Below are 14521 nucleotides of genomic sequence, written 5' to 3'. Positions count from 1 at the left end.
TTTTTTTTAGCGTTTAGACTCTTACCTTACTCAATTATATATCTATCTCTATCTCTCTCTCTTCTTCCTTGATACATCCGAAATCTCAATGATCTCGTCCCTTTTTTTTTTTTTGTCATACCCCATATGTTTGAATATAATAAAAAGAAGAAAATGATTGCCCTTTTTTGAATGATGATGGATCGTATCTAGTTAATTTTTTTTTTTTTTTGAGGACCAGTTTATACCTCGTTCTTATGATAACAGGTCACTGTTCCTTTCTACATGATTTCTATTACAAAAATGTTGTGCTGATTTTTATTTGATAATGAATTATACCAAAGAAAGAAAAAAATCAGTATCTTCATATATGATGATTTATTTTTTTACAAGAGACAGAATTGAGTATTATTATTTTTTTTTTAAAAAAAAAAAATACTTTATTTCGGGAATCATAACACATACAAAAATAAAAATTAAATAAAAAAAAAAGATTATACTAATAATATGGGCGATCTGACTAATTCGTATCTTCACGATGCACACGTCCAGTTGGGAAAGTATAATCATCAATGGATTGTTGTTTCATTTCAATACTGTATCCAGGAGCCAGGGGAGCGACATAGCAACCTTTGTTGTTAATCACGACAGGGTGGACAAAATGTTCATGTAAATGATCGACATATTCCAACACACGATCATCAAGGGTGGCCGAGACACAAATATAGTCAATCAAGGAGAGATGTTGAACGTATTCACACAGACCAACCCCACCAGCATGAGGCACGACAGGGATATTGAATTTCTTGGCCATGAGCAGAATGGCGAGGATTTCATTGACACCAGCGACACGACAAGAATCAATTTGACAATAATCAATGGCTTGTGCTTGGAACAGTTGCTTGAAGATAATACGGTTTTGGATATGTTCCCCCGTGGCCACCTTGGTATGCGGTAACAATGCCTTGCGGATGGTCGCGTGTCCAAGTACATCATCCGGTGATGTTGGTTCTTCGATAAACAACGGCTTGAACGGTAGTAAGTCTTGCATCCAATCAATAGCTTCTTGTACATCCCAGATCTGGTTGGCATCCATCATCAACACACCACTATCACCTATTTCTTCTCGAATCAAAGCGGCTCGTCGTATATCAGATTGTTTGTCCCCACCCACTTTTTGTTTAAAGTATGTGAATCCTTGTGCCTTGGCTTCTCGACATAATCGTCGTACCTTTTCATCACTGTAACCTAGATCGTTAAAAAAAAAAAAAAAAAAAAAAGAATTAAGTACTATAGGAGTGACATTTTTTTTCTTTTTTTTTTTTTTTAATTTTACCAAGCCAACCAGCTGAAGTTGTATAAGCAGGGTAACCATTATCACGCATATATTGTTCACGTTGTAACTTGGAATCCAAATTTGCCTTGAGTATGTCGAGAGCTTCCTGTGGAGTGATAGCATCAGTGATATACTTAAAATCAATACATTGAACAAACTGTTCAGGGGTCATATCCACAATGAGTTTCCACAATGGTTTATTTTCACATTTGGCCCATAGATCCCAGATGGCATTGATCACCGCAGCCGTGGCAAGATGAATCACACCCTTTTCAGGACCAATCCAACGCAGTTGAGAATCTCCAGTACAAATCCGATGAGTCGCGCGCATATCTGCTGTTAACGTACCTAGACTCTTGTTAAGGAATTTCTTGGCCAAAGCTTCAATCGCACTACAGCATACCTCTGTACCTCGACCACATGTAAATGTCATACCATGTCCTGCCACCGATGTATTCGTATAAAAAATCACATAGGCTGCTGAATAGTCAGGATCCTTGTTCATCGCATCTGACCCATCCAAATGTTTACTTGTAGGGAACCGGATATCACGTACTTCATATCTTGTGATGATCACATTGGTATAGGAAGAAGTTTCAGTAGTCATGTTGGTTCTTTAAAAAAAATAAAAAAAAAAATAAAAAAAAATAAAAAAAAATAAAAAATAAAATAAAAAAAATTGAAATAAAAAAAAAAAGACTATATTTATACTAGGATGAGAAGCTGAGTTTCGTTTGCATGAGCTTCTGCCGGGGAAAAAGGAAAATTTAAAAGGAACTATTGATTGATGAACGCATCCGCTGATTTTCTCCGTGGGAAACCTTATTTAGCATCATCCCGTTATAAATTTATTTCTTTTATAGATACCATCCTATTTATTTCATCAATTTGATTCTATTCTACATAAACTAATCTATAATACGAATACTACAACTCATTCCATAATGATCTAATAATTAAAAAAAAAAAAAAGAATATTTGTTAGTTAATTTTTTATTTTTTTATTTTATTTTTTTTTTTTTTGACAAGCTTACCGGAGATTTGGGTAAATGAAATACTATTCCGTTCTTGATCAGTCAAGTCTTGATTATCCTTCACCTTGAACGGTTCCACCAATGGATCTTGTATAACAACTGAACTTGAGTTCCTTGCTGACCAATATATCCGATCGATACTTTGTACGGTCATCAATTGATCATGATTTGTCAAGATGACTTCACCAGGTACTATATGTTTAGAACCATCTGTCGATTCCACATCAATGTCACCAAAAGTGACAGGATGATAGCCATAATGTTGATAAATTGTATCCGTCAAATCGTTCAAAACATATGGATGTGTAAACAACTTGTTCTGATTGTCATCATCGGTCAAGCCAAGGGTTTTTCGATCTACACCGTTGCCTTTCAAGACATCCGTCATCATTGTATAATGTATCGAGCTATCCACCGAATGTTCTGTCAATGGCACACCAGGTAAATGTACAGCTGCATCCACATTCAAATCACCGAGAATCAAAATAGGTGCTTCATCCGCATCGCCACCTTGATCAGTTCTTGCTGTATTGCTAATAAATTCATGTAGTTGTGCAAATTGCTCCAGTCGTATCAAAGTATCGCCTGCGTTGATGATGTTGTTCAAATCATAAGATGCTTGTGTATGAGTTGTATACATATGAAATCGTCTAGATGGGTTAAGTTCAATCAATGCATGTAATGCTCCTTTACGAGATAGCCTATTCCAAAAAAAAAAAAATTTATTCTCTTCCATTCCTTTGTTTTTTTTTGTTTTTTTTTTTTGTTAATTTACCAATCACTATGGGTTCCTCTTGGGTATTGAATGATATTCGAACGAGTAATACGAAACTTGGATAAGATCAAAAGTCCACCATCAACTGAAATGTCCCAGGGATACTTTCTTGGTGATTCTATATGATGATTGAAACCATAACGTAAACGGGCTTGCTTGATCAATTCATCCTTACGTCTTGTTGCAAAGGCAAAGGATTCTTGAAAGGCAATGATATCGTAATGAGGTAAGATGTGTTGAATGATATAGGCTAAGCGTTCATCCTTGTAGTCAGACCAGTTGTTCTTGATACCAGGTGGGCGCATAAAGATATTGAGAGTCAAGACACGTGCATGATGCGTATCACTGAGGATTTTGTCAGGGAAGATGGGTGGCGGCAAGTCGGCAGGAGCAAAATAAATAGCACAAAACAAGAGAAAACAACATAACTGAAGTGCCATCACTGAGAAAAAGAGGAGAAGGCCACGGTAGCGTGCAAACGGTTGTGGTAGTACATACCGAGGACAACTTGGAAGAAGACTACATAATTGGTAATAGTATGGTGTGCACCAAGTGGTTGGGTATGCTGAGGAAGCAAAGGAATCAATGGATGTAGACGATAAAGAATCTGTACTTGGTCTTTGTTGTTGTTGTTGTTGTAGAGTTTGACGATGATGGTTATATTCAAGATGGCTGTTGTTATGGTGATGATGGCGACGACGAATAGGTAAAGTCGGTAAATAAATAGCTTGGTGAGTTGCGAAGCGAGGTATTTTGCGTAACCAGTTGAACATACGTCCAACCACTGTTCTAGCTGGAGCATAGAGTTCATAGGGTGGAGGCGCAGATTGTGTACTGACTACACTTTCAGCAGAGAAAGACCGAGACATGGATGGTGTTGCTGATTCATCATAGTATCCTTGTTGATCATTTGTGAGTAATTGTTGTGTTTCGTCACCTGAAGAGTTGTGTGTATCTGGACTTTGTTGAGGGAATAAAATAGTGTTATCTGGTGAACGAGCTGAATTATTCGAATTCTGTATTGACATTGATACTAAAACTTTTTTTTTATGATATAGAAACAAACAAAGAAAGGACAAAAGTGGGAATGAAATGAACAAGGAGTATTTTTTTTTTTTTTTTTTTGGCTCTCTTTCTGTTCTTGGCAGACACTCACTTTGCGCAGGACAACATTAAACTCAGATAGAACTCTTGATTGGATAAGAACAACTAACTACCTAAATTTTAACTACTTATTAAAAAGATAAGATTGGTAAAGTTTCAATTGTAATTTTTTATTAGCATTTCTTTTGATTCGAAAAAAAAAAAAAAAAAAAAATACTAGCTAAATGAATGATGAGAAGCCATATTCAAGGTGTGTTTTTCCAAATCGTAGAGATATGATTTTTCCTTTTTGCTATCAGATAATTCAATGTCGCACAGTTCAGGAGCCGATGGATCAGTCGACGATCTTGCCCTAAAATGATTTGTCCAATGAAGATTGCTGTCACCAGTATTAGAAAGGACACTATTGTTTTGATGATAAGATGGAAAAAGTGCAGGTGCGCTGGATTGACTTGTCAGTGATAATGGTCTTGCTGGTAATTTTGGTCGTATTGATGATGACGATGATGTTAATGATGATGCGATTGATATTTGACTTCCATTCGGTAATGAATGAATAGATGAAGGTGATGAACGTAAAGGCGTTGTTGTTGTTGTTGTTGTTGTTGTTGTTGTGCCGATGATGATAGGTAACTCGAGATCTATTGTATTCTCAAATAATGTTCCCATTCCAGTTCCTTCATCAGTCCATCCGATTTTTTTTCCCCAAGAGTTCACCATTCCTTTTGCAATATCCCTTTTCCTTGATGGTGCTGCTGGTTCATCCAATAAGTTATTTAAATCTACATTGATGGCTGCTCGAATACGATAAGTGATTTGAAGTGGACAATTGGTAGTTTGTAGCGAAGGTGATGTATCTTGAGGTATAATGAGATGACTGTTGACGGAAGACGAATAGTCCTTGAGATCGCAAATCAAGGGTAATACAATTTTAGCCAGTATAATAGTGTCCAAAGATCTTTCCCCAGTAGATGTGATGACATTGGTAATACGTTCAAGCTGAAGTTGTATTCCTTGCATGTGTTTAACTGGTGCGATATGTTGGATGTTTAAAGACAAGGGAATTTTTTGACCTATATACATATAGAAGAACGAAAGAAAAAAAAATTAATGTTATCACTTTATTATTGTCATCCTTTGATTTACCTGATAAAAAACAAGAAGTAGGTATAGACAAACGAGCTTGTACTGGTGTATCCTCATTTTTGTTCCATTTTGATGATTTGATTTTTCCAACAAGATCTTTGGGTATCGTGATTTTGAGTTCTTTTTCACTTGATATTGGTGATTGATAGTCTTCGGTAGCAATTCGGTCCAAAATGATGATTTCTTTTGATTTTTTGGGATAAAGAGAGGAAGAAAGTTTGGGTATTTCGTGTATGACTTTGAGCTTGTAAGTTATTGTTCCTGGTAATGTCTATTCCAAAAAAAAAAAAAAAAAAAGTGAATTGGTAATGAGTTCTTATCTAACAATTATCAGTTATTCTTACCTTATCTTTAATAGTCGATGGTATCTCATTGGGTATAGGAATGGAGAAGGGAATACAATCTTGACAAGGTGTAACAAAAAGACAAGGAGAGATCAAAAGTTTAAAGAGTTTGGTTTTCGTATGATTGTCACCTTGAAAAGTACAAGATAACTGAATATCTAAGCGAGAAGTATCTTGTAATCTTTCTGCATGTCGTAATCGTATATTTCCTAAGTTCAAAACCATTCAATGAATATGAAAGAAGTTAGAATATAAATAGATTATTATTATTATTATTACCTTGAATGGAGTCACCAGTGAAAAAGGTATCCTTTACAAGTGGTTCGTCAATCTCAAATTCAATGTTGTATGAGTCGAAAAAGGCGGTATTCGCGTATAAGATATTAGGATAAGGTGAATACATGAAAGAAAGAAAAAGAAAATAAAGTGAAGAGAGGAAGAAAAGAAAAAAAAAATTGATGTATTATCCTTTGAATCAAGAAATCCAAGGGCCGATCCTGCTTTGTGTAACAAAAGTAACGGTTTTTTTTTTTTTTATTATTGTTATTATCAAAAGATCATTGTATTTCATTCATAGCACAGGCTAAAGCAGATAAACATTTTAATGATCGATCCACAAGAATACTTTTAGTTGAATTTTTTTGAAGATCTAGATAAAAAAAAAGAAATCAGATAAAAATATATTTATACAGAAAAACCTTTTTTTTTTATTTACCTTTGAGTAATAAACAGTAACGTGTGATTCGTTGAATAGGTGTAATCAAAAAATCATATAATCCCATTCTCTTGGTTTCTTTTCTTCTTGTAGATGAATCCTAGAGAGAGGAATAAAAAAAAAAAAGAAGTCAATATAGTATTAGAATATATATATATATAATTTTACTTGTAATATTTGATAACATAAAGCATCACAATCAATCTTGGCTAAACATTTCCGAACTTTTTCAAAGTTGACAGCATAATAAATATAAACATCAAAAGAAGATTCCAAATCAGAAAATATATAACCAATCCAATCATAATCATCATCATCATCATTATCATGTTGAGCTGAATTTAATCGTTGAACTAAGGTAGAAGATAATGAGATCAATTGTGGAATAAAAGCAAAAATAGTTTGAATATCACGATAATTGATAATCGGTCGTGATTGTTGACTAGCTTGTATAAGTGGATCCATAAATTTCTATAAATAAATTATAAAATCAATATTTGCTTTTTATTTTTTATTTTTTTTTTTATATTTATTTTAACTTACTGTTTTGATAATGAGTAAATCATCCAAATATGTTTCTTCAGTTGAAATTAATTCCATCATCACAAAGCGTGCATATTGTGAGGATCGACCATTGGAAGAAATGGTGTTACTGTTGGTGATGGTAGATGAAGAAGATAATATACTTGAAGATGTTGATAATGAAGATTGTAAAAGGGACTTTTCAAATGTTTGATGCCAAATCATCAATGCCTCTTGTTCTCGTTCCATATTTTCTTTCCGTTGTCGATCAAAAGTGGTTGCGAATAAAGATTTCATGTCGAAGGTTTTTCTGAGGATACGAGAAAAAGAAGGTCTTCTTGATACATCAGTAGGTGACACAGGTGCTGATTGAGGTTCTATAATAGATGATGGTGGCGGCAGACTTGACATTAAAGTTGAATCTCGTAGGTTGAATTTTTTGATTATGGTTGTTGTTGTACTATCTTGATCATCATCATTATCATCATCATCTAATATAAAGTTTGGTTGATTGACATCTGGATCAGATGAAGCAATTGTATGTTCAAGAGGATTTTTTCCTAAAGTAGAGAATGATCGTCGTATAGAGTTGAACGGTTGTAATTGAATTGGTCGCACTGTTGATCCTTGTTGTTTAGACGTTTTTCCCGAAACCATATTTAGATGTAGAGGTTCCACCTTAATAGGATGAATTTCTGTCAATAGAGTATCGATTGTTGTTCCTGCCCATTTTTTAGGTCCAATCATATCAAAAGAAGAAGAAGAAGAAGAAGAAGAAGAAGAATGTATAACTGAAGACATAACAATATGAATAGAAATAATTGAATGAAGAACTAAAAAAGAAAGAAGGAAAAAAAATATATATATAAAATACAAAGGGGTCAAGAGTTAATCGAAATGGAAGGAAAAAAAAAAAAAAAAAAAAAAAAAAAAAAAAGGGAAAAAAAAGGGTGATAAAATAGAAAAAGAGTCAAGTTCAAATTCCTGCCAAGTTGGTTTCGAGTGCGGAGTGATAAAAACAATATGTAATAACCATATGAAATGAAGCATGTATTATATAAAAAAAAAATCAATGCTTTCTGCCGTTGGTTTCCTTATTTGGTTTACTTTCTTTAATTTTTTTTTTTTTTTTTTTTTTGTCTATAAAAGAACCAAACTTAAATTATTGACTATATCATTCAATTTTTAAGATAATCATCCTCAAAGAAAAGGAAGGAGTAAATTATCCCCGGGGAGGTCATCAGATTTCTTGTTTTTTTTTTTTTTTTTTTTTTTTTTTTTTTTTTTTTTTTTTTTTTTTTTTTTTTTTTTAATATTTAGACTAAAAAAAAAATCGATCCTTTCAAGGTTTCATCATTTCCCGGGGAGAAGTTCAATAGGATACTGTAATATATTTTTGCATAATACTGTATTATCTAGTATCAGGATATATACATTAGTTTTATTACAAGCTATCCATACTGTAATAAGATTAATTCCATAACTAACATAAAAGCCATCCTTTCTTCAACCAACCTGTTTCCCTTTTTTTTTTTTTATTTTATTTTATTTATTTATTATTTATTTTCAATATAAGATATCTTGATTGTTTTTAAAAGGGGCTATGATTTAAAGAAAGGTTGGATAAAGTATACGTGAAACTCCCAAATCATTCCATATTTGGTATTTTAACCTGACAGGTAAAATCATTCAATGTTTTTCCTTATCATCATCATGATCAGATGAATGAATCAGACATATATATATAATACAAATGAAATGATCATTCATTTATAGAATCATACTAACATATGAATACGTCAAAATACCCAGGTTGAATACTTTGACTCTTTTTTAGAAACCTAGTATTTACAATGCATCATCATCCCTGCATTATGAAACCAAGGTTACAATAATAGGTTGATACCTGAATAGTATAATATTCCTAATATAGAACAATTCATAGACATTGTCATTGTTGTTATTTTCATTTTTCTTTTGTAATATTTTAGAATATGTGATTTACCGACCCTCTTCTTCACTTTATAATATCGTAAAAAAGAATGGGTAACTAGGATAACCATTTCCATATTCTTGCATCGACTTTCGGCACAGAAGCGAGTATAAAGAAAAAAAAATTCAATAGTTCGTTTCTGGAATTTGACATAGGACGCTTGAATTTGGGTATCCGCTGATTCCGAAGGTGTTTACTTGGGTGATTTTCCTATTGACGATCAAATTGTGGGTTACAAAAAAAAAAAAAAAAGATCATACTATTTTCCTTTATTCAATCATCACACACAAAATCACTAATATAAAACTATAATCTATTCACTACACTATTGTTTCAATCTTGCTTTTCCCTAGTGCCTGATCCAAATCTTCAATCAAATCTTCCACATTTTTTGTTTCAATCTTGCTTTTTCCTAGTGCTTGTTCCAAATCTTCAATCAAATCTTCCACGTCTTCAATACCAACCGACATTCGAATCAAAGTATCAGTAATCCCCAAAGCTTGTCGTTCTTTTGGATCAATTGTCGCATGAGTCATCAATGAAGGCACTTCGACCAAAGATTCCACACCACCTAATGATTCAGCCAATGCAAATACCTTGAGTGAAGTTAAAAATGCATTCACATTATCCAAATTTCCCTTGAGTTTGAAAGAAAGCATGCCACCATACCCATGTTGTTGCTTTGCTGCAATATGATGCTGAGGATGGGATGCAAGTCCAGGATAGAATACTTGATCCACGGTTCTATGTTGATTTTCCAAAAATTGTGCTACAGCTTGTGCGTTCGTTTCATGCGCTTTCATACGGATAGCCAAAGTCATCATACCGCGTCTTGCCAAAAATGAATCAAAAGGTGAAGGTACTGCACCCATACTTGCTTGAATAAATACTAAGTTTTTGTACAGTGTTTCATCATTGGTCAATGCTAGTCCCATCAAAACATCCGAATGTCCATTGATATATTTCGTAGCTGAATGCATCACAATGTCGGCGCCCAGAGCAAGGGGATTTTGAAAATAAGGTGTTAAAAAAGTATTGTCGACCACTAAAATGGATCCATGATCATGAGTATACTTGGCAATTTCTGCAATGTCTGTGATCCTCATCGTTGGATTGGTGGGAGTTTCGAGCCATACAAGCTATGTTGAAATAAGTAAAATAAAAAATTATATCTTCTACGTGATCCTTTTTTTTTTTTTTTTTTTTTTGCTTACCTTGGTGTTAGATTGAAAATGTTGATTGATGTTGGAGGCGATAGACATATCAACGAATGAGGTTTGTATTTGATGCTTGGGGGCAATTTTGGCGAGAATATTGTGAGTTCCAGTATAAACATCATTAACACAGATAATATGGGTACCAGAATCCAAAGTATTAATAATAGCCGAAGTAACGGAGCAACCAGATGCAAAAGCACAACAATATTTTGCATTTTCCAAATCTGCCACTGCAGCTTCCATATTTGATCTATTCGGATTGCCAAGGCGTGTGTAATCGTATTTCTAAATATATATATGATTGATGAAGATACTATTCTTTTATTATTATTTTCCATTTCTTTATATATTTTCTCTAAACTGTTTACCTTGACAACACCAGCCGCTGGCATTCTATAGGTTGTGGATAAAGTAATTGGAGGAATTACCGCATCAGTACTAGGATCCGTTTCTTGACCAGTGTGAATAGCACGAGTAGAAAAACCTTGAGTCTTCTTCATTTTCGCCTATCAAAAAAAAAACTTTTGCTTATTAGAAAGAAAGAAAGAAAGAAAGAAAGAAATGAGCCAAGAGATATAGTGTCAACGTTCAATATTTATATGATGATAAGAAGGTACTTTCCCACGACAAAAAAAAAGGTGGCGCGTCTCTATTTTTGTTTTTTTTCTAGTTATCTTAATTACCTAAACGGAATACACGGATTAACCTAAACTGTAAGTATCCAACATTGTATCATTTGTTTTATAGAGGAAAAAGTGGTGAAAAAAAAAAAATATAGAAGTAAAAAAAAAATTAAGCAGTGATTGAATTACCGAGAGAGGCGAGCTTGTGACGTTGAGCTATTTTCCTCTTAAGACAAGAAAAATAGTCGGAGAGAGAAATCAAAATTTGATCACTTGGGTAGAGAAACCAAAACAAAAAATTTGTGTTGTTTACTTTCTTTCACCCACATATACACCAAACTCTTCTCGCAACCAAAAGAGAAAGTCAACCCGATCTTTTTTTTTTTTTTAGTTCGAACCAACTCCCCACTCTTTTTTTCTTTTACAACACTTATTATCATGTCATTTGCTGCCACTAGAATGTGGGCACGCCGTATGGCTACTGCTCGTCCTTTAGCATTCAAGTCAAACTCGACTTTGTACACTAAACCAATGTGGCGATCCATGGCAACAGCTGTCAACCAACAACAAAACAGTGCAGTCACCACTATTACTGAAGATAAAAGTTTTGGTAGTTGTAAGTGAATTCAACACATACATGCGTAGAAAAAAAAAAAAGAATACGAACAATGAAAAAAAAAAAGAAAACTTGAACGATATACTGACAATTGGATATTTTTTTTTAAATTAGCTCTCGAAAATGAAGAAGAAACCAAGCTTCGCAACTTTACAGTGAATTTTGGTCCTCAACATCCTGCTGCTCACGGTGTGTTACGTTTGATTTTGGAATTGAATGGTGAAGAAATTATTCGTGCTGATCCTCATATTGGTCTTCTTCATCGTGGTACTGAAAAGTTGATTGAATACAAGACTTATCTTCAAGCTTTACCTTACTTTGATCGTCTCGATTACGTTTCCATGATGACTAACGAACAAGCCTACTCCTTAGCTGTTGAAAAGCTTCTCAACATTGAAGTACCTGAGCGTGCCAAGTATATCCGTACCTTGTTTGGTGAAATCACTCGTATTCTCAACCATATTATGTCTGTTACATCTCATGCGATGGATGTGGGTGCTTTGACTCCTTTCTTGTGGATGTTTGAAGAACGTGAAAAGTTGATGGAATTCTATGAACGTGTCTCTGGTGCTCGTCTTCATTCTGCTTATGTCCGCCCTGGTGGTGTTGCCATGGATCTTCCTATTGGTCTTTTGGATGATATTCAAATTTGGGCTGAACAATATGGTGATCGTATTGATGAAATGGAAGAAATGTTATCTGGCAATCGTATCTGGAGAGTACGTACTGAAAACATTGGTGTAGTCACTGTACAAGAAGCTCAAGATTGGGGTTTCTCTGGTGTGCTCGTCCGTGGTTCCGGTATCAAATGGGATATTCGTAAGAATAATCCTTATGATGCTTATGACAAGGTGGAATTCGATGTTCCTGTTGGTCAAAATGGTGATTGTTTTGATAGATACTTGTGTCGTACCGAAGAAATGCGTCAATCTCTTCGTATCATCTCTCAATGTATCAATCAAATCCCTGAAGGTCCCATCAAGGTCGATGATTGGAAGATTGCTCCTCCTCCTCGCTCTGCTATGAAGGAAAACATGGAAGCTCTTATTCATCATTTCAAGCTTTACTCTGAAGGTTATTCTGTTCCTGCTGGTGAAACTTATACTGTTATTGAAGCTCCTAAGGGTGAATTTGGTGTGTATTTGGTTTCTGATGGTTCCAACAGACCCTACAGATGCAAGATCAAGGCTCCCGGTTTTGCCCATCTTCAAGGTTCTGACTTTATGTCTCGTGGCCATTTACTTCCTGATATGGTGGCTCTTATTGGTACCATGGTAAGGATCACAAAAATATTGTTTTGGAAGGGATGATCAATCTTGGGTGTCATTATATGGAAACGATTCACTAACAATCTTTTTTCTTTTTCTTTTTTTTTTTTTTTTTCTTTCAAATAGGATATTGTGTTCGGTGAAGTTGATCGATAAACATACTGTCTCCCCCTTGTTTTTTTATATATATACTTTAGAAATCACTTTCTCCATTTCTTATCATTGTTTCCTTAGTCTTCACCATTACTGATTCCTTCTCGACACCTTTTTTTTTATTTTTATTTTTTATTTTTTTTTACACAACTCAATACAACAAAGCCCTATATGGAAAAGACGGAAAAATTTTAATAAAACGTGTTATTATTTTACATTATAGATCAAGTATCATTTGACTTATGTGTGATAAGAAAAAACTTATTTACCATGAACTATATATATCAACAATATTCAATACAAAACAAAATATAAGAGTAAAAAAAGAATCAATCGTTTATTGCAGAGTGATCAAGAGATGACAAATAAAAAGTAGAAGAGAACTACCTAGTTTGTTGTTTGTGATTGTACATGTAAAAAATGAATGCGAATGGTTGAATTAGAACAATTCAGCGTTGGCGGGGAATTCAAAGACAACATCCTTGCCAGTCAACTTTCTGTAAACAGCAGAGAAAGTATCGAGCTTGTATTCCAAAGAGGTAGCATCCTTAGTATCCAAGAAACACTTGATGGTCTTGGAACCGTCAACCTTGACACGGGTACGCTTACCAACAATTTCAGTAGGGAAGACAAGATCTTCAAGGATAGAATCATGGACAGCAGTCAAAGTACGAGATCTAGGACGAGGTTGCTTGGGGTTTTCGTGACGGCTAGGCTTCTTGAGGATACGGCGTTGAGCAACAAAGACAACATGACGATCAGAGAACTTCTTTTCCAATTCACGGGTCAAACTATGGATATGAAATCAAATATGTCAATACTTCCCAATGTCTTTTTTTTTTTTTTTGGTCTTCCTTTACCGTTGTTGGATCTTGTTGAAAGCCTTTTGTTGAGGGACAGGTACAAAGACAATGATAGCCTTCTTGCCAGCACCGAGTTCAACCTATATTAAAAAAAAAAGTGTCAGAAATCTTATCTTGATATCCTATATGCAAACTTTTATTCTATCTCAACAGATAACTTACTTCCTTGGCACCAGTGATGTTAAGAGGACGTAATTCCTTCTTCAATTCAGGAACAGAGTTTTCAAGGTCAACAAGAGCTTGTCCAATGGTGATCTCGAATTCATCGACGGGCTTAGCACCGGCAATCTTAACAATCTTGCTAGCCATATTGACTATAGATAAATAAAAAAATAAAACGAATGGATTAGTACATCGTTTGACCACCTATTGCTCAGTGTCGAGAAAAGATATATGTGCAATGTTGACGAAAATTGAATAATGTTGATGGTATAAATCGTAGTTGTACAAAAAAAAAAGTATCGTCGATAATCGTTGTATAAAAGTCGAACAGATGGATGGATACATGGATGGATGGATGGATCGATAGATGGATGGATAGACAGAGATACGTTCGTTATCGATTTGTAGGTGTGTGTGTGTTGTATGTGTGTCACTGAGCGATGTAATTTGAGAATTGTAAGATGTTGTATAAATATATTTCATCCATTCATCCATCCATCTATCCATCCATCTATCGATATGTATATACTTTGTTGCGTTGAAATCCGTAGTGATACACATATATCTTTCTCTCCACCTTTTCTCTTTTTCTTTTCTGATACCCTAGATACGTACGGTGAAGTAAAAGGAAAGATCAATTGAAAATCCGGTTCATCGACAAAGAAAAAGGC

At 34.3% G+C, this 14521-nt stretch overlaps 7 protein-coding genes across 7 annotated transcripts; 1 reads left to right on the top strand and 6 right to left on the bottom strand.

Annotated features, from left to right (window-relative positions):
• Nucleotides 1–403: 403 nt before the first annotated feature.
• Nucleotides 404–1956, bottom strand: BX664DRAFT_300118 (enolase C-terminal domain-like protein). Its single transcript, XM_051542331.1, has 2 exons — nt 1316–1956; nt 404–1227 (listed from the first exon to the last, which is right to left on the bottom strand). Exons 1-2 carry the CDS (start codon nt 1920–1922, stop codon nt 500–502), a joined length of 1335 nt encoding a protein of 444 aa, XP_051398103.1. The 5' UTR covers nt 1923–1956; the 3' UTR covers nt 404–499.
• Nucleotides 1957–2004: 48 nt separating this feature from the next.
• On the bottom strand, nt 2005–4210 carry BX664DRAFT_337565 (Endonuclease/exonuclease/phosphatase). Its single transcript, XM_051546255.1, has 3 exons — nt 3125–4210; nt 2350–3050; nt 2005–2264 (listed from the first exon to the last, which is right to left on the bottom strand). Exons 1-3 carry the CDS (start codon nt 4150–4152, stop codon nt 2224–2226), a joined length of 1770 nt encoding a protein of 589 aa, XP_051398102.1. The 5' UTR covers nt 4153–4210; the 3' UTR covers nt 2005–2223.
• Nucleotides 4211–4444: 234 nt separating this feature from the next.
• Nucleotides 4445–6240, bottom strand: BX664DRAFT_170867 (uncharacterized protein; the record flags this gene model as incomplete). Its single annotated transcript, XM_051539984.1, has 4 exons — nt 5998–6240; nt 5719–5927; nt 5375–5645; nt 4445–5301 (listed from the first exon to the last, which is right to left on the bottom strand). Exons 1-4 carry the CDS (start codon nt 6119–6121, stop codon nt 4445–4447), a joined length of 1461 nt encoding a protein of 486 aa, XP_051398101.1. The 5' UTR covers nt 6122–6240.
• A 35-nt stretch (nt 6241–6275) lies between these two features.
• On the bottom strand, nt 6276–7036 carry BX664DRAFT_366275 (Dbl homology domain-containing protein; the record flags this gene model as incomplete). The annotated part of the gene is made up of 4 exons (XM_051548519.1): nt 6276–6367; nt 6434–6533; nt 6602–6904; nt 6977–7036. The coding sequence occupies 4 exons, from the start codon at nt 7034–7036 to the stop codon at nt 6276–6278; spliced, it is 555 nt and encodes a 184-aa protein (XP_051398100.1).
• Nucleotides 7037–9193: 2157 nt separating this feature from the next.
• Nucleotides 9194–10938, bottom strand: BX664DRAFT_337558 (Cys/Met metabolism PLP-dependent enzyme-domain-containing protein). Its single transcript, XM_051546254.1, has 4 exons — nt 10849–10938; nt 10534–10671; nt 10163–10450; nt 9194–10087 (listed from the first exon to the last, which is right to left on the bottom strand). Exons 2-4 carry the CDS (start codon nt 10663–10665, stop codon nt 9269–9271), a joined length of 1239 nt encoding a protein of 412 aa, XP_051398099.1. The 5' UTR covers nt 10666–10671; nt 10849–10938; the 3' UTR covers nt 9194–9268.
• A 288-nt stretch (nt 10939–11226) lies between these two features.
• Nucleotides 11227–12828, top strand: BX664DRAFT_366273 (NADH-ubiquinone oxidoreductase; the record flags this gene model as incomplete). The annotated part of the gene is made up of 3 exons (XM_051548518.1): nt 11227–11404; nt 11519–12678; nt 12799–12828. The coding sequence occupies 3 exons, from the start codon at nt 11227–11229 to the stop codon at nt 12826–12828; spliced, it is 1368 nt and encodes a 455-aa protein (XP_051398098.1).
• A 310-nt stretch (nt 12829–13138) lies between these two features.
• BX664DRAFT_387386 (30S ribosomal protein S7e) lies at nt 13139–14467 on the bottom strand. The gene is made up of 3 exons (XM_051549385.1): nt 13851–14467; nt 13686–13768; nt 13139–13616 (listed from the first exon to the last, which is right to left on the bottom strand). The coding sequence occupies exons 1-3, from the start codon at nt 13995–13997 to the stop codon at nt 13265–13267; spliced, it is 582 nt and encodes a 193-aa protein (XP_051398097.1). The 5' UTR covers nt 13998–14467; the 3' UTR covers nt 13139–13264.
• Nucleotides 14468–14521: the final 54 nt, after the last annotated feature.

The sequence above is a fragment of the Halteromyces radiatus genome, assembly GCF_025201355.1.
Source record: "Halteromyces radiatus strain CBS 162.75 chromosome Unknown BX664scaffold_6, whole genome shotgun sequence".
NCBI classification, from domain to species: Eukaryota; Fungi; Mucoromycota; class Mucoromycetes; order Mucorales; family Cunninghamellaceae; genus Halteromyces; species Halteromyces radiatus.
This window is presented reverse-complemented; position numbering and strand designations above follow the sequence as displayed.

What these genes read in the sequence shown, in the direction of transcription:
- BX664DRAFT_300118 (XM_051542331.1), bottom strand. Translation starts at nt 1,922, where the DNA reads ATGACTACTGAAACTTCTTCCTATACCAATGTGATCATCACAAGATAT. An exon ending in AACTTCAGCTGGTTGGCTTG is followed by an intron (nt 1,228 to 1,315) that starts GTAAAATTAAAA and finishes TTAACGATCTAG; the next exon opens with GTTACAGTGATGAAAAGGTA.
- BX664DRAFT_337565 (XM_051546255.1), bottom strand. Translation starts at nt 4,152, where the DNA reads ATGTCAATACAGAATTCGAATAATTCAGCTCGTTCACCAGATAACACT. An exon ending in AGAGGAACCCATAGTGATTG is followed by an intron (nt 3,051 to 3,124) that starts GTAAATTAACAA and finishes TTTTTGGAATAG; the next exon opens with GCTATCTCGTAAAGGAGCAT. An exon ending in TTCATTTACCCAAATCTCCG is followed by an intron (nt 2,265 to 2,349) that starts GTAAGCTTGTCA and finishes TTTAATTATTAG; the next exon opens with ATCATTATGGAATGAGTTGT.
- BX664DRAFT_337558 (XM_051546254.1), bottom strand. Translation starts at nt 10,665, where the DNA reads ATGAAGAAGACTCAAGGTTTTTCTACTCGTGCTATTCACACTGGTCAA. An exon ending in CAGCGGCTGGTGTTGTCAAG is followed by an intron (nt 10,451 to 10,533) that starts GTAAACAGTTTA and finishes ATATATATTTAG; the next exon opens with AAATACGATTACACACGCCT. An exon ending in ATTTTCAATCTAACACCAAG is followed by an intron (nt 10,088 to 10,162) that starts GTAAGCAAAAAA and finishes ATTTCAACATAG; the next exon opens with CTTGTATGGCTCGAAACTCC.
- BX664DRAFT_387386 (XM_051549385.1), bottom strand. Translation starts at nt 13,997, where the DNA reads ATGGCTAGCAAGATTGTTAAGATTGCCGGTGCTAAGCCCGTCGATGAA. An exon ending in ACATCACTGGTGCCAAGGAA is followed by an intron (nt 13,769 to 13,850) that starts GTAAGTTATCTG and finishes TTTTTAATATAG; the next exon opens with GTTGAACTCGGTGCTGGCAA. An exon ending in TTCAACAAGATCCAACAACG is followed by an intron (nt 13,617 to 13,685) that starts GTAAAGGAAGAC and finishes TCATATCCATAG; the next exon opens with TTTGACCCGTGAATTGGAAA.